Source organism: Hylobates moloch, unplaced genomic scaffold, assembly GCF_009828535.3.
Source record: "Hylobates moloch isolate HMO894 unplaced genomic scaffold, HMol_V3 SCAFFOLD_6, whole genome shotgun sequence".
Taxonomy (NCBI): domain Eukaryota; kingdom Metazoa; phylum Chordata; class Mammalia; order Primates; family Hylobatidae; genus Hylobates; species Hylobates moloch.
In genome coordinates this window covers 39602933-39625410 of record NW_026652281.1, presented here as the reverse complement: position 1 = coordinate 39625410, position 22478 = coordinate 39602933, and the positions used below count along the sequence as shown (strand labels likewise).

At 35.6% G+C, this 22478-nt stretch overlaps 2 protein-coding genes across 6 annotated transcripts in view; one reads left to right on the top strand and one right to left on the bottom strand.

The window, feature by feature from the left end:
- The window catches only part of FER (FER tyrosine kinase), a 461875-nt gene that overhangs the window by 287149 nt on the left and 152248 nt on the right, over nt 1-22478 (top strand). For 4 of the 5 annotated variants that reach the window (XM_032156698.2, XM_058440644.1, XM_058440645.1 and 1 more), the window contains 2 exons: nt 6172-6287; nt 9690-9784. In XM_032156698.2, coding sequence (XP_032012589.1) covers nt 6172-6287; nt 9690-9784 — 211 coding nt within the window. Of the gene's footprint in view, nt 1-6171; nt 6288-9689; nt 9785-22478 lie in introns of those variants that run through there. The other variant, XR_009214069.1, reaches the window with a different exon arrangement.
- LOC116470954 (gap junction alpha-1 protein-like) lies at nt 13470-15289 on the bottom strand. Its single transcript, XM_032156696.2, is given in 1 exon segment — nt 13470-15289. A coding segment is annotated over 1 exon segment (1149 nt). The 5' UTR covers nt 15015-15289; the 3' UTR covers nt 13470-13865.

The window sequence follows — 22478 nt, the reverse complement described above, 5'->3', positions numbered from 1 at the left end:
ATTCTTATTATTTATTATTTTAAAATACCTTTCCCAAATGGAAGCATCAAATTGTTATTGGAAAGCAGATTTTTATTGGCATATTTAGTAAGTAAATTCTAAAGAACCTCAAGCTAAAAGCAGTGACTCATATGTTATTTCCTCTGGGTTTATTTCCTTATCCTTAAGGAAATATTTCTTCTTTCCCTTGCTCTAGGTAACTCAGTAACAGTAACTGGGCCAAAAAATATTACAAAGATTAATTTTCCATGATACAGTTAAATAATAAATTGTAAAACTAAAGCATTTACTGAAATAAAGGCAGAATATGTTTAGAAGGACAGCCTTTTTAGTACTGTGGAAAAAATATTTTTAGTTAAAGAGAAATATTTCTATTTTTGTGTTTAGTTTCTGCTATAAAGTATTAGGAGGAATTTAGCTCCTTAGACTATTTCAAAGAATAATTATTTTCTCAACGACAAGTAATATGTCAGTCTTAATGAATTTATTTTAAATAAAAGACTGTGACTTTGAGGCAGTGCGTAGCTTAATTTCATCCAGTATTTTTAAGTACAAGAAAATGATTATTTAACATTTTTCACTGCCTATTTTAAATAATCATTTACAGTATACTGCTTAAGAGTGCATGGCTAATTAAGACAATTAGCCATGATTCCTATCGTTAGAGACTTTGGAGTTAAGTTGTAATATAAGGTAATGGCAGGAATGCTGAGGTTTTTTTTTGTATTCAGCACTATATTTTTAGTAGACTGTACTTGATATACAGTATCAGATGCAGCTATAGTCGATAGTTGGTATTCAGTAAATATTCAGTCATCCAGTGTTTTTTGAATGCCTACTATGTGCAAGGCACTCTTCTAGGCACGTTTTACAGTTTCAATGAGCAAGTAGCCAGAAATCCTTTCTCTTACGGAGCTTAACATTCTCTCTAGGAGGAGAATATAAACAATAAACATAATAAATAGGTAAATTTTATAATGTTAGAGGGTGCTAAGTCCTGTGAAAAATAGAGGGATTGGAAGCATTATTAGTTGTAGTTGCTGTTTTTAGTAGGAAATCCAGATAAACCTTATTATCTTATGTTTACTTTTGAATAAAGACTTGAAGGAGGTGGGAAATTTAGCCACACAGACATCTGAGAGAAGAGGGGTCTACACAGAGTAAACAGCCAATGCAAAATTTGTTTGAAGAGCAAGGGAGGCATTTTGGTTGTGACAGTAAGCAAGAAGGAATATGATAGGAGAGGAAGTCTGTTAGGTGATGAGGGTATAAATTACCTTGACCTTGTAAGTCACTGTAGTAACTTTGGCTTTGATCATGAATGAAATGGCGAGCTGGTGGGCAATTTTGAAAGGGGGAATGGCATGATCTTTTTTAAAAAGTTACTCTGGGAGTTGTGAAAATAGGCTGACAACTTGGAAGGTTAGGAGGCAGTTGAACTTACCTGACTAAAAGATGATGCTAGGTTAAGATGATAGCAATGGAGGTGGTGTGAAGTAGTGAGTTCTGGATGTATTTTTGAAATTGAACCAATTGAATATCCTGATGGACTCTGTATGTGGGGTATTAGAGAAAGATTTCACTGCTAAGTGTAAAAGATTTCAGGGAACGAGAGGAGGTGTTCAGTTTTGGATGTATTGAGTTTTTCTATGAACCTTCCAAGTGGGGATGATGGAAACTATTGGGTATTAAGTCTGGAGTTAGAGAAAAGAGGTCTGAGTCAAAAGTACAAATCTGGCAGTTGTTAGTATATAGCTGGTACTTACCACAATTAGATGGATTCAACAGTGGAGTGAGTCTAGATGAAGAAGAGAAGAGGATCAAGGATTGAGCCTTGCTCACTTGAACATTAAGAGGTGGAGTTAAGAGAGGCAATCCACAAAGGAGGTTGAAAAGAGCAGCCAAGAAGGAAGGCAGAAAACCAGGAGATATGATGCCTTGGAAGACAAGAAGAGAAAGTATATACCAAGGAAGAGAGTGATCAGTGGTGTCAGATGATGCTGAAAAACCAAACAAGATGGGATTTAGCAATGAGAAGATTACTGATGACTTGGCTGAGCAGTTTCCTTGGAATGCTTTAGGTGAAAGCCAGTTTGGAATAGATTTGAGAGGAACGGGAGGAGAGAATTAGTGACAGCAAAGATGTAATTCTTTGAAGTTTTGCTGCAAAAGAAATCAGAGATTTGGGGTGATAGTTTCAAGAGAATGATTTGTGCTTTGTCATTGTTACTGTTTAACTTGAGAAAAATAATAGCATACTAGTTTGCAGTTGGGAATGATCTAGTAAAAATTCATCATTTAAGAGAGAGGGATGAAAATTGCTGGAATGTCATCCTCGAGTAGGTAAGAAGGGATGCAATTTAGTTCACAATGGAGGATTGACGTTAATAGAAACACAGTAGTTCACTTTTTATAACAGCGAGGAAAATTGGTAGGTGGGTCAATATAGGGACAAAAGCCCAAAGTTCTCTTTACATTGCTTCAATTCTTGAAATGAAGTAGGAAGCAAAAGCATCAGCTAAGAATGAGGATGGGAGATTTGAGAAGAGAATAGAAGAGAAGCAGTCATCCAGAAAACTGGGAGTGTGAATGGTCTAAAGAAATATGATTATTGAGTAGCATTAAGGGCCCCCTAAGGGTTTGTGTTCATGAATTTAAAGTTAAATCAGTCAGCATGATTATGGTTTTTCTCCAGCCATATTAGCTTTATAGGTGCAGAATAGGCAGAGTTTTGGATTTAATCAGACTTGTAGATTTGCTAAGGAAGTTTTACAGATTAACAGAGGAGCAAATAAACTGAGAGTGTATGGGAAGGCAGTTATAATTACTGACCATGGAATTTAAGGTGTAATACAGAAGGAGGAGAATATAATAAAAGAATGACGTAAAAAGTGATAGAACTGAAAGATTGGCAGTTCCTGTAAAGTCAAAGGACTTTTGAAGTCTGGATAAGTATTCAAAAAAGAAGAGGAAGTAAGCTAGAAAGATAGAAGCCAACCAGAAGTTGAGATGAATGGGATAGATGTTACAGAGCATTTGCATTATTGGTATGGCAGAATTTAAGATATGACCCTAGAAAATAGATTGGAGTGCAAGCTAATTGGAGGAGAGATGTTCAAGAAACTGAGAGTTTGAATTGTTGGAAGGTCCTTTAAATGTCTATTGAAATTACAAAGAATTAGGACACTGGGTAGACTGACAGTTACCCAATGGCTCAAATTGCCAATAAACAAAATATTTTCAAATACAGTAAATAACAGCTGGAGTGAGGAATAGTGGGTAATATAATTGAGTGACAAATTTTCAAAGCTGAGAGTTTCAGGAATGTGGGAGAGGTAATGGTTTAAAGGCAGTCATAAGTAGGTAATAGAACACTGTGTTCTATCTACAGGGCAATAGTAGGATTATATGTGGGGAATATAAGTCATCACTTAAGTTTAGATGGCAAAAGGAAGTTCATCCACCATTTGGGTCTTCTCAAGTGAGAGCCAGGATTTTGTTAGAACAGGAAGTTAAAGGAAATGATCAAAGAATAGATTGAAAATATAATTTTGATGATGATGGGCCGTGAATTCCAGAAGGCACTGTGCAAGTCGGAGATAGATGAGAAAGGAGGATCAAATAGAAGTGTGCTGAATCTGAGGGGGCTGGAGAGGGAGAGATGAAGATTAACCTAGGACCAGGCTCATCTTACGTTGACTGACATAAACACAGTCAAGGGGCATAAGATTTGTCCTCAGGGACTGAAGGGCAGCAGCAGAGATGAAGTCATGCTTCATGACTTTTTGTCTCACCCCTTGCATCTTAGAAAGTTTACCCTGATTCAGGATCTCAATTCGGTCACCTAAGCTGATCTCACATTCAGTCCCTCACCTCCCCTTTAAAGCAAAGGTTTGCGCTGAATGATGATTGAATGATACGGAGTGATGAGTGTCCTGAGCTTCCTCCTCACCTCTTCGGATAGAGAAGAGGTGGTCTGGGGAAGCATAGTCATTTCTCAGTATCTGAAGACTGTCCCCCTGACCACCATTGATAGAGTTGACATTCTCTGGATAATGGTTGCTAAATTAATGTTTAAATTTTTCAAATGCCTAGTATGTGCCAGTACCTCTTAAAATAGGGCAGAAACCATTAGAAAGACAGAAAGGGCAATGGGGAGATGTGTATTCAGGGACAGGAGACATAATTTTGGGAAAATCAAAGTCTTCATGAGCAAGGGGCATAAGAAATGGACTTAAAGATGAGGTATCAGCTTCTGATTGGAGGTGGGCGTTTTCCACCAAGGGAAAAATGTAGAAAAGGCATGACACGTATTTAGGGATCACTATGTATTTGAGTTCAGAGCACATGTAACAGTTGGGGGTTATAATGTGGAGCTATATAGAGGCCAAGAAAGTGATAGTAATTGAAGGATGGATATTGAGCAAAGCAGTAGTATAATCAAAGTTTTCTCTAGGAAAGATTAATCTGGCAGTGCTGTTGTAGGTGGATTGGAGAGGTGAGGGACTGAAGATGAGATCAGCTTAGGTAACAGAATTGAGATCATGAATCAGGGTAACCTTTCTGAGATGCAAGGAATAAGACAAAAAGTATTATGGAGGTAGGGTCTGAATGCTTACAAGGCAAATGATGGTTCTAGTAACTGAAAAAAGTAATATAGCCAGGAAGAATCTTCTGATTAATAAAACAGTAAGTTTTAGACAAGCTGAATTGTAAGTGCTTTAGGTAAGTGGAGGCCCAGCAGTAATCATGTAAATTAATATCTTCTCTCAGCTCTACCTCTGATGTAATAAATAATCTGACAATTGTGGGTAAAAGACAATCTCTTGAGAATAACAGATGTGAAGCTCAATTTTCCTTTTTTAAATTTATCATGAATGTTTACTGTTTAAGTATGTTTATTTTTTATGAAAACATGATCATTGTTTTATAAATATTTGAGTTGACTATTAGATTAAATAATAAAAATTGAATATAAGATTTGTTAAAAATATTTTAAGGTATTTTAATAATTTTATTTATTAGTAAGCAATAGTTCAAGGTATAAATTTTAACTTGTGAACTTGAAATATTAAGTTACATTCATCTTAGTGCTCTAAAACTCAGTAAGTATAGTAGACTTCTAGTTTAGTTACTTCTTGCTCAACAATAGCATTAAAGTGTATTATAAAATGTTTGCATATGCCGGGTGCGGTGGCTCACACCTGTAATCCCAGCATTTTGGGAGGCTGAGGCAGGCGGATCACGAGGTCAAGAGATCGAGACCATCCTGGCCAACATGCAGAAACCCCATCTCTACTAAAAATACAAAAATTAGCTGGGTGTGGTGGTGCGTGCCTGTAGTCCCAGCTACTCGGGAGGCTGAGGCAGGAGAATTGCTTGAACCTGGGAGGCGGAGGTTGCAGTGAGCCGAGATTGTGCTGCTGCACTCCAGCCTGGCAACAGAGTGAGACTCTGTCTCAGAAAAAAAAAGAAAAAAAGTTTGCATAATATGATTATGGCTATGTAAAAAATACATATGCAGTGTAAAAAAACCTAAGAGAATACTCAAGAATAACCATTGTGCTAGTGTGTTAGCCTTGTTTATCTTCTCAGTAATGTTTTAGATTTAATTTTGAAAAATAGATTTCAAAATTTCTTCTCTTCTAAAATAAATACACTATAAATCAGGCTTTTTTTTTTTTTTTTTTTTGAGACAGAGTCTCTGTTGCCCAGGCTGGAGTGCAGTGGCACAATCTCTGCTCCCTGCAAGCCCTGCCTCCCGGATTCATGCCATTCTCCTGCCTCAGCCTCCCAAGTAGCTGGGACTACAGGCGCCCACCACCATGCTCAGCTAATTTTTTTGTATTTTTTTAGTAGAGACGAGGTTTCACTGTGTTAGTAAGGATGGTCTTGATCTCCTGACCTCGTGATCGGCCCACCTCAGCCTCCCAAAGTGCTGGGATTACAGGCGTGAGCCACCACACCCAGCCAAATCAGGCATTTTATACCAAAATATGTCCTAGCCATAGAGTAAAGTTAGACGTTCATATGTCTGATAGAAATTAGTTCATCATAGGTAATAGTGACATGTAGGTAAGCACCTCCTCCTCTTTGGTACCTTTCCTTGTATTTGGCAAAGATATACATGCTGTCATTTACCCCAGACAATGAATGTATTTCTATTTTCAGGGAAATTTTGGTGAAGTATATAAGGGCACGTTAAAGGATAAAACTTCTGTTGCTGTTAAAACATGTAAAGAAGATCTTCCTCAGGAATTGAAAATAAAATTTTTACAAGAAGCCAAGTGAGTTATTTAAAGTAATCAAAATATGTATTTATTATGTAAATGATTTATTAAAATGTAAGTTTGAAGACATCTTAAATTGTGATTTACTGAAATAATAGGGGTAAGCACTTTTACAGTGTGGAATCCAAAAGTTTGTGCTTTTGTGATAGTCTGCAGATCAATTCAGCAATCATAGTCAAACCAGGTGTTAAAAAGCAGTATTATTCAAGTTCTTAAAATGTTAACGATATTTTGCTTTCATCACACATACATATATGTATATATGCAATACTGTGCTTATGATAAAAATATTACTGTATTATATACATAAACTGTATAGCTTACATATACATTTAAGTAGATAATTATATCTGTCCTACCCTCCTTAGATAGCACTGCTTGCTTCTGTTTTCTCAGCTGTTAGGTTTCATTTCTGAGAACCTCAGATTTCTTCTTCAAATGTATAGCTTACATATACATTTAAATATATAATTATATCTATCCTACCCTCCTTAGATTATATCTGCCCTACCCTCCTTAGATAGTACTGCTTGCTTCTCTTTTCTCAGCTGTTAGGTTTCATTTCTGAGAACCTCATATTTCTTCAGCTTAGTATCTGGCATTTCTTCTAAAGTTTGCATGATTTTTCATTTCTAATCTTCTAAGATGATTTATTCTCTTTTTTCTATTATTAGCTAAATAATAGAAAATAATACGTGCTACCTATGTTGCACGTAGTTAAAACTCTTCTGTTAGTGATAAAATTGATTATATACAACAAAACACAAAACAAATTGAAAGCCACTTTGGAAAGAGTAAGCTGGATGGACATGTGGGTGGGAAATGGATGAATTGATGGACAGATGGATGGATGGGGAAGGAACAGGATACATGGATTCATATGTGTTTGTGTATTAAAAGGAAAGTGCAATGGGAGAATATTGCCATGGCAACAAGAGAACTATTCATAAGTTACATGGCATAGAGCCATGTATATATACTAATATATGTACTAATTCATCATCTAAAAATGAATAATGGCAATGGCTAAACTAGTTGGATGCATTTATGAAATATCTGCAGAGTAAAGTGGTAAATCTTTTTCATGACTTGTTGGCAAGTCAGAAAAGAAATTCTGATAATGAATTAAGAGGCATGTTAACACAACTGAAATTCACAGCCTCATTATTTTACAGTTGTTCATGAGTATTAAGGTAAAAGACTGTGCCTCACATATTTTCAAAAATATTTTAATTTCTTGCTTTCTGACTTGTTTTATTGCGAAGTGAAGAGTTTAATTTCTTCTTTTAAGGTGAAATTATAAAGTTTTATGTTAAAAACGAAATTTATATTCATGCAAACTTCCAAGTATCCTTTAGTAGACGCTAGAACTATATATTTAGATATTTAATATTATCTGAGTTCATGCTTCATTGTGCAAATTTTTAAAAAAGTTTCTAACCTGAGAAATTAAATAAAGTATTAAAGTCAAACATCATTAAACCTTTCTTTTAAATTTCTAGTAGAAGTTGCAAGGCCAAAGTTATTAGCAGAATATTTCCTTTAAAATTCTTCCCAGTCTTTTCATTTCTGTCTTTTTATATTGTCTATCTAAAACATTTTTATAGCTATCCTTGGTTTAGTTGTACATGTACAATACAAGCATAAATTTTTTATCTTTCTCCAAAGTTACCTTTTTCATTCTCTTAGGAAAGTATACAGCAGTTTTCAAAGATGAGTGAATTTATAACTTGATAATAAAGAATAAGATTTGGTAATAGAAATAATTGGGACAGACAGGCATTTGAGGGAATCTAGTTTATTTTTAGTTCATGTTTGGAGTCCTATAGGTGAGTGCATTATCAGGTAGAAGGGGCTCACTGCCCAGTGTGCTAGAAGCCAATACTGTGACACCAGGTCTTTGAGAAAAGAAAAGCTTATTATTAAACATCGACTCTTAATGATTTCAAAGCAATAGTTTTATTAGAAAAGGTTGAGGGGGTAGATTCTGAAATTACTGAGTGATCGGTGGAAGGGGAAATGGGAGGCCTGGAAAGTCCTTGGCCACACACAGTTATCTCTTCATGCAATCTCATGGTTCATATATGCAAATCCAGGGGGAGTTAGTCTGAACCATGCAGTGGAAATTCAGGCTGTGATGTTAGCAAGCTTGTTCCTGCACAGATGCCAGTCAGCCCTATTTGTTCTAACCAATTTCAGCCAGTTCTTTTATAAGCAACGGGAGTTTTGGTGATTGAGCAAGTTGTTTCTTTTTTTTATGTGCTATCCTGCAAACTCAAGAATTTTTGTTGGTCATTACTGTGTTGAGGTTTTTTTTCTTAACTCTTTAGGGACATGGTTTCAAGTCTATCCTACTTTCATAGCCCTCTGATGAAATTTTGCCCTTATCCAAAGAAAGTCTGCTCTGCTTCAGCTGAAGTCTCTGTTGAAACTGTATTATTCAATTATCCATTTGCCAACTTTCTCAGAACTTTTCTTTCTACCATTTTGAAGTTGATACTGATCAAGAAAGTATTTAACTATTACAAAATCCAATGAAATGGTTACCCTGTAGCATTTACCAGTATAAAATCATTTCTTATTTTATGTATTTTAAAATCAAGTGCGTGTGTTAAAATATGTATATATATATATATATATATATATATATATGCTACCCCAGCAGCTTACACTTTTTGGCCCACTAATACTTTTCAGCTATACTTTTGTGGTAGTGGCTAAAACCAGATATTATAATTTGAAGGGAGTTGTACATGTTTTAGATTAACTAGTTAATTTCTATTTAACATGGTTGTTAATCATTCAGAGTAGATAATAATTTTTAAAAGAATATTAAATTAAGTAGAATTGACTCATTTGCATCCACATTATGTTGCCAGTATGTATCAGTATGGTTCGGCCTCTGTCTCCATGGGTTCTGTATCTGTGGATTTGATCAGCCACAGAACAAAAATATTAGCGGGGGGAAATGTTGGTGATTACATCTGTACTGAACATGTACAGAATTTTTTTTCTTATTATTCCGTAAACAATACAGTATAACAACTATTTATATAACATTTACATTATATTAGGTCTTAAAAGTAATCTGGAGATGGTTTAAAGTATATAAGAGGGTGCATGTAGGTTGTATGCAAATATTGCACCATTTTGTATAAGAGACTTGAACATGCATAGATTTCCGTATCCACGGGGGTCCTGGAACCAATCTCCTACAGACACTGAGGGAAGGCTTTACTCCTTTGTATACATCCAATTTATCATAATTTGGGGTCATACTGAAATTTTTAAAATTGAATTATGATTCAAGAGTATTCTAGTTGTAAACACTATTTGTGATCACAAATTAATGCTTTATTATTCAAATGATAACTATTCTTATATTTTCATCTCATCTAGAATTCTCAAGCAATATGATCATCCCAATATTGTCAAACTTATAGGAGTTTGCACACAAAGACAGCCTGTCTACATCATTATGGAACTGGTTTCAGGTAATGTGATCTGAGAATTTTGCATGATGACATTTTAATGTCATGTTTTATTGTTTTTATATGTTCAATCTCTTTGATTTCTCCTTGTAAAGTTTCCAAGGATTTTGTTTAACATTTCCAGATAACAAGAGTCTGTACCTATACTCAGTATTTTTATAGGCTATAACACTTTGCTATTTTCTAGAAAATGTCAACTGCTTTTTTAAAAAGACAGATTTATTATTAGAATATAGTTACACATGGAATTCAGTTATATATCTTTATGTGCAAAACACTATTTAGAAAAAGGCAGTGTACTTAGACTTTATAACAGTGATAGTACTATCTTATATTTAGTTCACTGTGTATTATTTTCCAAGTACATCTCCACACAACCTCTCTTCTAAATGTTTAAATTGATGTTTAATTTTTTTTTTTTTTGTAGAAATGGAGTCTCACTATGTTGCTCAGGCTGGTCTTGAACTTCTGGGCTCGTGTGATTCTCCTGCCGTGGCCTCCCAAAGTGCTGGGATTACAGACATGGTTATATATAGTAATCTCACAATGCTTTGAATCACTTTTGGATTATGAACTTCTTTCATATGTGGACAAACAAAAAGGCTATCAGTCTATAAATCTGTCTTGGTATTTATTTCTGGTGACTTTCAACACCTTTATGTTAACAGCTTTTGACAACAAAGAAAACTTTGAAGTGCTATATTAATAGTATGTTTTAAAGTTTTTTTCATTGTCCAACTTCCTGTTGTAGAAGATACAGTCAGAAGTAAAATTTGATTTCATAAGCTTTACAAATAGAGTATTTAATAAGTGAAAGGGATTTGCTTTACTTTTAACAATTATTTACTCATTTTAGGAGAAATTTAAAGAAATATGTAAAACGTTTCTAATTTTAATTAAAATATATTAAGTAAACATAATATTGTAGATTGCTCATTAATTTCTGTTTACAGAAATTAATTTTTCATGATTTATAATTATGGGTCCTGTTTTGTTATACTGCTTTGCTTGCTATTGTAATATTTCTAACTGCAGAATACCTAGATCATTATCATCTTTATCTTCATCAAGATGGCATTGTCTGTGTTAAGTACATTGTAGGTTTTAATGGTTTAAATGTGTAAATATTATAAAAATACATATTAACATTTACTTGGGTACAAATGAAGACCCTGAATAATAAGGAATGCCACTGAAAAACTTAGATTTGGGAGGTGGGACGGACTTGAGGAAAGGTGATTTTGGTCTTACTGCAATTGTTAAAGGACCATAGATGCAAATACCAGATGACAAGTCCTAGTTAAATAAAACAAAAGAAGATAGCTTTGTACAGGAGCCAAGCAAGTGTTTATCTAGACTGTGACTAGTAACCTCTGTTTATGTTTTTTAAATGAATAAGAATAATAAACTTCATTAGAAAATTGAAAATATAGTAAAAGGTAGAAAATTGAAAATGAAACCTTCCACTCAACAATCTAGTTATATCTCAAAGCTAATTGCTGCTTACAGTTTTTAAATTTTTTTCCAGAAAAATGTTTAATGCAGATGCTTTAAATTTAATTATGAAACAAATTATACTCCAACACTGTTTCAGATCTTGCTTTTTTTTTTTCTTATTACTATAATGTGTGATGGTTTTACTGTTTTGCAGTTATCTATACAATTCTACCTTTTTTTGGTAATGGCTACAGAATATTCCATTTTGTGGATTTACATAATTTATTCAACCACAACTTTATTTGTGGATAGTTTGGTCATTTTTATTTTTATTATTTGTTTTTACAAATAGTGTTCAATGGATATTCTTGGGCTCACTGTAAGAATCATTTGGAAGTGTATCTGTAGGTGAAAATTCAGTAGTGGGATTGTTGGATCCCAGTTTCTGTGTATTTTGATTTATGTAAATGTATTAGCTTTTGATTGCTGCATAAGTAATTATCACAACCTGAGGGCTTAAAGTGACACCCATTTTTTACCTGACAGGGTCTGTAGGTTAGAAGTCCTGGCAGTCTTGACTGTGTTCTCTGCTCAGGGTTTCACAAAGCCAAAATCAGGATGTCAGGCTGAACTGCTATCTGGAGGCTCTGGGGAAGAATCTGCTACCAAGCTCATTCAATTGCTGGCAGAATCATGTCTCTTGCAGCTATATGTCTAAAGTTCCCGTTTCTTTGCCTGCTGTCTGCCAGGGGCATCTCTTAGCTCCTTGAGGTTGGCTGCATCCCTTTTCACATGGTCTTTCTATCTTCAAAGTCAGCACGGGCCTGCTAAATCCTTCAAGTGTTTTGAATTTTTCTAACTGTCTCTTATGTTACTAGGTAAAGAATACTCTCTACTTTTTTTTTTTAATACTAAATTTAAACTATTGAATAAAGAACACTCTCCAGAACACATGATCTGATGGACTAGGTCTACATTAGATGCAGTGAAGCTGAACATGACCATAGTTTAACATGGAATGTCAAACAAATTAGTAATTTTCATTGTACAAAAGTGTTTATGTAGCTGACATGCAAGTAGAAAAGTCTCGTACTCAGCATTTTCACCAGTCGTCTGTGATGAGTTTTAAAAAAGGCATTTGGAGAAACTGGTAGCTGTCTTCAGCATATAGTTCAAATAAATTAGTTATATGTGTCCTACTGAATCCTCTTTCAACTTCTCTTGCATTCCAAATAAAATCTTAGTGCAAACATCAAAGTTGCTGGTCACTCCAAAAGACCGTTAAACTCATAATAGAATACAAGTTCTGAATTACTGTGTGTTAAGTAGGGCAAACCCAAGAATACCAGTTACTGCAAAATTCATTTAGGCACATTTAATAGTCCACTCTAGCATTTTTTCTAAGTCTCTCACATTAATGACTAAAGCCTGTTTACGGTACTAAAATTCTATTATTCAAGCATCGAAGATTACGTTTCAGAAAAAGGAAATTTATTTCAGTAATAGCATTACTGCTATATCCTAAAAAAAGAGAGAGAAAATAAAGAATCATAATTAACAAAACCAGTATCCATAATAGGATACACAGGGAAAAACATTTTAGAAGGAAAAAAAGTGTGCTTTACTTGCCACAGCAGGAATTATATAATGTAAACACCATATTGGCCCACACCACAAAAATCCATAAGAAAGGTTTCAATTTGAACACTGTATGTGCATTATTTTCAAATCTGTGTTTGTGAGTTTATACTGTATCTGCTTGTACCAATACATGACAAACAAAACAAAACTCTTACACACACATACAAGTGATTGTTAAATATTAAGCATAGCTTGATTCCCTGACTGTAGCTAAAAAAAAAAAAAAAAAAAAAAAAAAAGGTGACATCCCAACTGTCTTAAAAATGTTTACAGAAACCATTAAATGAATGTGACTAGTAGCTGAGGAGTGATGAAAAAGTGATGGTAATGATATGGTGCAAGTGGATGGAAAAAGAATATATGTATAACGCTGAGATTTGCAAATGCATGGAAAATCTTATTCTGCGGGCTTTGTCTGAATTTTAAACTGATACCAAGAATAAAAAATACAGTAGCACAAGTGCATTGACACCTGGAGGGTCAGGCCTAGAAAGCTAACCTTCAAAGTGCAAATTTTAACAATGGAATGTTTTAGCAGGGGCTTAAGGACAATCCTCTGTCTTTTTCTTGTTGAAAAGACCTAAGATGTTCAGGAAGTATTTACTCCTGGCCAGAATTATTTCAGTTTCTTGGTAAAACAAAAATATTTAGCCGCAATTACCACCCACTCATTCACATACACAGAACCATTCTTAGGGGTGTTTGTGGGGAGAAGAAGCCCTTATCTATGTATCACGTAATGGAACTCTTATTTATAATCTAAGTTCTTTGAATCCACTACTTTAAATACCAACATGCACCTCTCTTATCCCCTCCCTCTCCACCCATCTACCCCATACACCCCCAGTGAACCTAGGTATTCTAATGTCTTCGTGTTTTCTAAGCCTCATGAATAAGCTGTTGAGTACCACCTCCACCAGATCAAAATTAACACCTGGTGCACTTTCTACAGCACCTTTTTTCTTCTCCACAAGTGAGTGGAATCTTGATGCTTTCAAGCTTGTACCTAGATCTCCAGGTCATCAGGCCGAGGTCTGCTGCTGGCACGACTGCTGGCTGTGCTTGAAGATCGCTGGTCCACAATGGCTAGTGGCTGTAGTTCATGTCCAGCAGCTAGTTTTTTAGAATTCTGGTTATCATCAGGAAAATCAAAAGGCTGTGCATGGGAGTTAGAGGTGGTGCTTCCCGCCTGCCCCATTCGATTTTGTTCTGCACTGTAATTAGCCCAGTTTTGCTCACTTGCTTGCTTGCTGTAATTGCGGCAAGAAGAATTGTTTCTGTCACCAGTAACCAGCTTGTACCCAGGAAGAGACATAGGCAAGAGGGGAGCAGTTGGTGAGGAGCAGCCATTGAAATAAGCGTATTTTTGTGACCCACAGTCTTTGGCGGGGCTCAGCGGGCCAGTGGTCGCATGGTAAGGGTCGCTCTTTCCCTTAACCCGACCCTTAACGCCCTTGAGGAAAACATAGAACAGTTCAATGATACTCAAGGCCAGGGACACCAAGGACACCACCAGCATGAAGATGATGAAGATGGTTTTGTCCGTGGGGCAAGAGAGGAAACAATCCACCTGATGTGGGCAGGGATCTCTTTTGCAAGTGTGAACAACACTCAAGCTGAATCCATAGATGTACCACTGGCTCAGCAAGAAGGCCACCTCAAAGATAGACTTAAAGAGGATACTGATGATGTAGGTTCGCAGCAACCCCCCTTGCATTTTCACCTTACCATGCTCTTCTATACCATACTTGAACTTCTTTATCTCAATCTGCTTCAAGTGCATCTCCACATTGACACCATCAGTTTGAGCAACTTTGAGTTCCTCCTCTTTCTTGTTCAGTCTCTCTTCCTTTCGCATCACATAGAACACATGAGCCAGGTACAAGAGTGTGGGTACAGACACAAATATGATCTGCAGGACCCAGAAGCGCACGTGAGAGATTGGGAAAGACTTGTCATAGCAGACGTTTTCACAACCAGGCTGCTGAGTGTTACAACGAAAGGCAGACTACTCATCTCCCCAGGCTGACTCAACCGCTATCCCCAGCAGCAGGATTCGGAAAATGAAAAGTATTGACAGCCACAGCTTCCCTCCATCAGTTGAGTGGGCTTGAACCTTGTCAAGGAGTTTGCCTAAGGTGCTCCAGTCACCCATGTTGCCTGGGCACCACTCTTTTACTTAAAAGAAGTGAAGTCATGCCAAGTGATTGAACTCCTTGGAGGATGAAGTAAAATGAAAAGGCAAGTTCAGGCACTCAGACCTGTCTGTTTAAAGTTTAAAACTCTGCTGCTGTTTGGTACTTTCCTCACGCCTTCCCCCTAATGAAAGAAAAGTGCTGATACCTCAGAAAATCTGCTACTCTCTACTTTTAAAAGGGCTTGTATGATTAAATCAGGCACACCTGGATAATCTTATTTTTAAGGTCAACTGTACATGATAGAACATATTATGAGTAGTACTTACACTCATAGGGATCCAGGTATTACAGTAGGACATCTTTGGGAGGCCATATTCAAATTCTGTCTACCACAGTAGAATTTGCTAAATTTTCCTAAAGGCTGTTTGCAGTGTGGAATCTCAAATCTTATTAGTGAACTTTTCATATTCAGTTACATTAAGTTCATTGGTTGATCTTGCAGTTTGAATGCGTCTTTTACCCATGCATGATTTTATAGCATCATGCTTCAGTCATTTGGAAAATATCAGATCACCAAGTCATACAGGTATTTGAAATAATGATATAATTCATTATGTGATATCACACATTTATTAATGTCACAAGTCTCAGAAAAGTGATGGAGGCGGCCGGGAACAGTGGCTCACGCCTGTAATCCTAGCACTTTGGAGGCCAGGGTGGGTGGATCATGAGGTCAGACATTCGGGACCAGCCTGGCCAACATAGTGAAACCCCATCTCTACTAAAAATAAAATTAGCCGGGTGTGGTGGTGCATGCCTGTGTAATCTCAGCTATTTGGGAGGCTCAGGGAGGAGAATCACTTGAACCCAGAAGGCAGAGGTTGCAGTGAGCCAAGATCATGCCACTGCACTCCAGCCTCAGCGAAAGAGTGAGACTCTGTCTCAAAAAAAAAAACAATAATGGAGGCTGTCAATCTCATTGCAGCAGATACATGTTTTGAACAAATCTATAGCACCTAAATTTTCTCATGCCTGTTTGTAATTCCTTTCTTCTACCTTTTACTACCCTGTCACAGCCAACCACTAAGGTGCTTTCTGTCACTATGTATTAGCATTTCTCAGAACTCTTAAAAAATAGAATCATGCAGTAAGCACTTTTTTTCGCTAAGTATAATTATTTTAAGATTAATCCATATTGTAATGTGTATCAATAGGTCATTCTTTTTATTGCTGAGTGGAGTTCTATTTAATGAATATACTGCAGTTTATCCATTCAGCTGTTGATAGACTTTTGGATGATTTCCAGTTTGGGGCTACTCTAAATGAAGTTGCTGTAAACATTCCTCTACAAGCCTTTATCTGGACAAATGCTTTCATTCTCTTGGGAAACTGCCTAGTAGTGGAATGAATGGATCATCTGGCATTTGCATGTCAAACTTTTTAAGAAACAACCAAATTACTTTCTAAAGTTTTTGTTCTAGTTTATATTCCCAACAGCAGTCTATGATAGTTTCAGTTCCTCCCCATCCTCGTCAGCACTTACTTGGCCTGGTTAGTTGTTAGCCTTTCTAATACTTCTATACCTTATTGTGATTTTAATTTACCCTTTCCCACTGAATAATGATGTCATGCATGTTTTCATTTGCTTGTTTGATGTTTGTATGTCTTCACTGGTCAAGTGTCCAAATCGTTTGCCTATTTTAAAAATTGGGTTGGTTGTTTTCTTATAATTAAGTCTTGGTTCTTTACATATTCTGGATACAAATCCTTTTTCTCTCAGTCTGTGTCTTGTCTTTTCATTCTCTTAACAGTGTCTTTTGAAAAACATCTTTATTTTGATAAAGTTTAATTAATCAATTTTTTTCTTTTATGGATCATACTTTTGATGGTATATCTAAGAAAACTTTGTTGAACCCAAGGTCTTAAAAGTTTTTTCTTAAGTTTACTTTTAGAAGTTTTAAAGTTTTAAAATTTATATTTGAGTGTAGGACCCAATTCAAGTTAATTTTTGTATATGGTGTGGGAAATGGTTAGAAGTTTATATTTTTGGCATGTGGATATCCACTTTTTCCAGCACCGCTTGTTTTAAATGACTATTCTTTCTCTCTTAACTTTTTACCTTCATATAAAATTCATTTTTCGTACTTATATGTGTCTCTATATTTGGACTCTGTTCTTTTCTGTCAATCGTTTTGTCTCCATGCCAATACCACAATGTCTTGATGACAGTAGCTTTATAATAAGTCTTGACTCAGAAATAAATCCAAACATATATAGTCAACTAATTTTTGACAAGAAGACACAAAGGGGAAAGGATAGTCTGTCCGACAGAGGGTGCTGGGAAAACTGCATTTTCACGTGCAAAAGAATGAAATGGGACCCTTATTTATACCATACACAAAAATCATCTCAAATTGGATGAAAGACCTAAATATAAAACCAGAAACGATAAAATTCCTAGAAGAGAACATGGGGGAAAACTCTGGGACATTGGCCTTGGTGATGATTTTTTCGATATTACAGCAAAAACTCAGGCCACAAAAACAAAAATAAATAAATAGGACTATATTAAACTGAAAAGCTTCTGCACAGCAAAGGAAGCAATCAGCAAAATGTAACAGTAGCCTACAAATGGTGAAAACTACTTGCAAATCATATACCTGTTAAGGGGTTAATATCCAAAATGTATAAAGAACTCATACAACTCAATAGTAGAAAAGCAAATAACTCAGTTTAAAGATGGGCAGAGGAGGCTGGATGCAGTGGCTGATACCAGTAATCCCAACACTTTGGGAGGCTGAGGCAGGAGGATTGCTGGATCCAGGAGTTCAGACCAGCCTGGGCAATGCAGTGAGATCCTGTCTCTGTGATTTTTTTTTTAATTAACCAGACATGGTGATGTGTGCCTGTAGTCCCAGCTACTCAGGAGGCTGAGATGGAAGAAGCATTTAGGCCAGGGAGGTTGAGACTGCAGTGAGCTGTGATAATGCCACTGATCACAACAGATGTGCCACAACAGAGTGAAACCTTGTCTCAAAAAAAAAAAAAAATCACATACAACTGATGAGCCAACAAGAGAGCAAAACATTGTCTCAAAAAGGAAATCCAAAAAACAAAAACAAAACAACAAAGAACTGTTTTTAAAAATGGGCAAGGGCCTAAATAGACGTTTCTCCAAAGAAAACATAAAAATGGCCAACAGATATACGATAGGTGCTCAACATTATTAATCATCAGGGAAATGCAAATCAAAACCACTGTGAGATAGCACCTTACTCCCATTAGGATGGCTATTTTTAAAAAGTGAAAAGATAAATATTGGCAGGGGTATGGAGAAACCCTGTACACTGTCGGTAGGAATGAAGATTGGTACAGCCATTATGGAAAACAGTATGAAGGTTTCTAAAGGAATTAAAAATAGAGCCACCATGTACCTCAGCAATCCCTCTTCTGGGTATATGCCCAAAGCAAATTTAATCACCCCTTGTAAAGATATGTGCACTCCTATGTGTATTGCAGTGTTACTCACAACAGCCAAGATACAGAAAAAAACTAAATGTTTGTCAGCAGAGAAATGGATAAAGAAAATGTGTTACATGTGTTCAGTGGAATATTCTTCAGCCATAAAAAGCAGCAGGATCTGACCATTTGCCAAAACACAGATGAGCTTGGGGGACATTATGCTAAGTGAAATAAGCCAGACACAGAAATAAAAATATTACATATTATATATGGAATCTTAAAAAACAGATATACAGAGATAGAGAACGAAACAGGGGTCACTAGGGCAGAGGGCAGGAACAGAGGAAATGGGAAGATGTAGGTCAGAGAATACAAAGTAGGAAATATGTAGAATGATCAAGTCTAGAGATGTAATTTACAACCTGTGAACTATAGGTAATAAAATTGTTCCGTATATGGGATTCATGCTAAATGAGTAGAGTCTAGCTGTTCTTGTCACACATAAAAAAAATGGGGAATTATGTAAGGTGATGGATATGTTAATTTGCTTCACTACAATATTCTTTTTACTATCAATATGTATTCCATAACATATCGTATACCTTTAATATCCACAATAAAAGTTCTTTAAAAAGTCTTAAAATCAGGTAGTATTAGTTCAGTTTATTCTTCTTTTTCAAATTCTTTTAGAAGTGCTTTGCATTTGCGTATTAATTTTAGTATGTTTTTCAGTTTCTATAGAAAGGCTTGGTAGAATTTAGAGTGAGATTTTATTTTATCAATATATCAATTTGGGGAAAACAGACTTCCTAGCAATATTAAGCCTTCTGATCCATGGACATAGTATATCTCTGTAGTTACATAGGTTGTCTTTAATTTCTCTAAGCAAGGTTCTGTACTTTAGCATATGGGACTCTTCATCTTTTGTCAGATTTATCACTGATGTACCACTAAAAGAAGAAAGGACTCAAAGTCCTTTCTTTCAAAGCTTCTAGCTTAAGAAATTCGAATAAGAGCAAATTAAACCAAAATAAGTAGAAGAAAAGAAACAATATAGATAGCAGCAGAAATCAATGGAATGGAAAATACAAAAACAGAGAATAGTAATAAAACTAAAAGCTAGTCCTTTGAGAAGATTAGTAAAATTGATGAACTTCTTCCCAGACTTATCAGAAAAAGACAGAAATTACTAATATGGAGAGGTGATGTCACCACAGAATATGCAGATATTAAAAGGATAATGAATGTTATGAATAACTTTATACAAATTTTATTTTATTTTTAGAGACAGAGTCTCACTCTGTCACCCACTGGAATGCTGTAGTATGATCATAGCTCACTGTAGCCTTGCTTCAGTCACAAGCAGTCCTCCTGCCTCAGCCTCCCGGAATTTGGTAACTTAGATAAAATGGACAAATTTCCTTAAAGATACAAACTACCTAATCTCATTCATGAAGAAATAAAGAACCTGCATAGTACCGTATCTTTTAATAATTGAATTTCTCATTTAAATAACCATTCCTCAAAGAAAACTCCAGGCCCCGATGGCTTTTCTGGTGAATTTTACCAAACTTTTAAGAAGAAAATATTACCAATTCTATACAAACCACTGAGAAAATTGAAATTGAAGAATATTTCTAAACTCATTATTTGAGGCCAGCATTACCCTGATTCTAAAATGAAACAGAAACATTACAGGAAAAGAAAACTGCAGACCAATATTGAATGATTGTAGATTTAAAAATTCTAAGCACAATTTTAACAAAGCAAATTTAACAATACGTAAGAATTCATGATCAAGTGGGATTTATCCCAGGACTGAAAGCTGATTTAACTTTCATAAATCAGTATAAGTAATCATACAGATAAAATAGAAATTATATGATTATTTAAATGCAGAAGAAAACATTTGGCAAAATCCAGCATCCTTTCCTGATTTAATAAAATTCTCTGTAAACAAGGAATAGAAAACTTCCTTATCATGATAAAGGGCTTCTAAGAGAAACCTATAGCTAACATTTTATTTAATGAATGAATGGCAATTGACTAAATGTTTTCCCCCTTTATATCAGAAATAAGATAGATATGCTGGCACTCACAACTTCTCTTACTGTACTGGGTGTTCTAGTTGGTGCAATAAAGAAGAAAAAAGTAAAAGGGATCTTTTAATTGTTTGAATATGTTTTCTTTGCTACCATATTTATTTGCCAGTATTTAAAATTAAAATGGTAAGATACTGTAGCATTATAAGATTATGTGGTATTCTACAAAACTTAAAAATAATTGATTTTTGTTTTAAACTTTTCAGATTTATGTTTGACCAATTATGTTTTCTTATCTCCAGTGATGTTCTCTTTAGACATGGCTTTGAATCCTCTAGTCTTAAACAAGTTATATCTAACTTCCTAATATTATCATGAAAATAGGGCCAAAATAACGAGTTTGAAAAATGATACAATTTTATGCTATTTTCTTTTTCTTTTTCTTTCTTTTTTTTTTTTTGTGAGACAGAGTCTAGCTCTGTCTCCCAGCCAGGAGTGCAACTGTGTGATCTCGGCTCACTGCAACCTCCGCCTTCTGGATTCAAGAGATTCTCCTGCCTCAGCCTCCCAAGTAGCTGGGATTACAGGAGCCTGCCACCATGTCTGGCTAATTTTTGTATTTTTTAGTTTCACCAAAAACAGGGTTTCACCATGTTGGTCAGGCTGGTCTTGAACTCCTGACCTCAGGTAATACACCCACCTCAGCCGCCCTAAGCGATGGGATTACAGGCGTGAGCCAACGTGCCCGGCCAATTTTATGCTATTTTCCAGTTGAACCTTGGTAACAATCTCTTCCCACCTTCTACTTACCTCTCTAAATATATTGCTGTTTAACATCTACTATACCAATTTTTGTTCTCATCAAAGAGCAGATGTACATCTCAGAATTTGGAAAGATAAATCAGCAGAAAAGCAAAAAGTCCCTTGAAAGAATTTCCACTACAAAATCAAAACCTTATAAATATATAGTTATGAAAAGCACTGGAGAAACTAAATAGACTTGGTTAGCTTTTAAGAATTAGGGGATTTCTCGAGACCATCCTGGCCAACATAGTGAAACCCTGCCTTTACTAAAAAAAAAAAAAAAAAAAAAATACAAAAATTAGCTGGGCGTGGTGGCGCACGCCTGTAGTCCCAGCTACTTGGGAAGCTGAGGCAGGAGAATCGCTTGAACCTGGGAGGCGGAGGTTGCACTGAGCTGAGATCGCTCAAATGTACAGGGTTATTGAAAGGCAGTAGAGGTTAGTAGTGAATAGTGGAGCTCTAATAAGTGTTGATAAAAATATGGGGAAACCAGAACATTCATATGTTACTGGTAGAATGTAAAATGATAGTCACTTTGGAAGAGAATTTCACGTCTTCTCAAAACGTTAAATAAAAATTTTTCCTACGACCTAAGAATTCCACTACTAGGCATCTACATTAGAGAAATAAAAACCTCTGTCCATGCAAATACTTGTATGTAAATGTTTATAGAAGCATCATTTATAATTGCCCAAAAGTAGAACCCAAACGTCCATCAGCTGATGAATGAATAACCAATATGTAGTATATCCATACAGTAAATAACTATTAAGCAATGAAGAAAAATGAGCTACTAATACATGCTACAACATGGATGAACCTCAAAAACTTTATCCCAAGTGAAGTCAAAAGACTACGCACTATATGATTCCATTTATATGAAATACCCAGAAAAGACAAATCTATAGAAAAAGAAAGATTGTATTTTCCTGGGGCTGGGGTGTAGATGGGGATAGGCAATAGACAGGCATGAGGGTTCTTTTTGGAGTGATGAAATTATTCTAAATTTGTCAAAACTCATTGAATTGTACAGTAAGCTGGGTAGAATTTACATATATAAACTAAGCTTCAATATACTTCTTAAGAAAAACAAAACAACAAACTCAAGAGCCAGGCAGTCTTAGCTGAAAGCTTAGCTCAGTCTCTTTTAAGTTGTATAACCTTACCCAACTT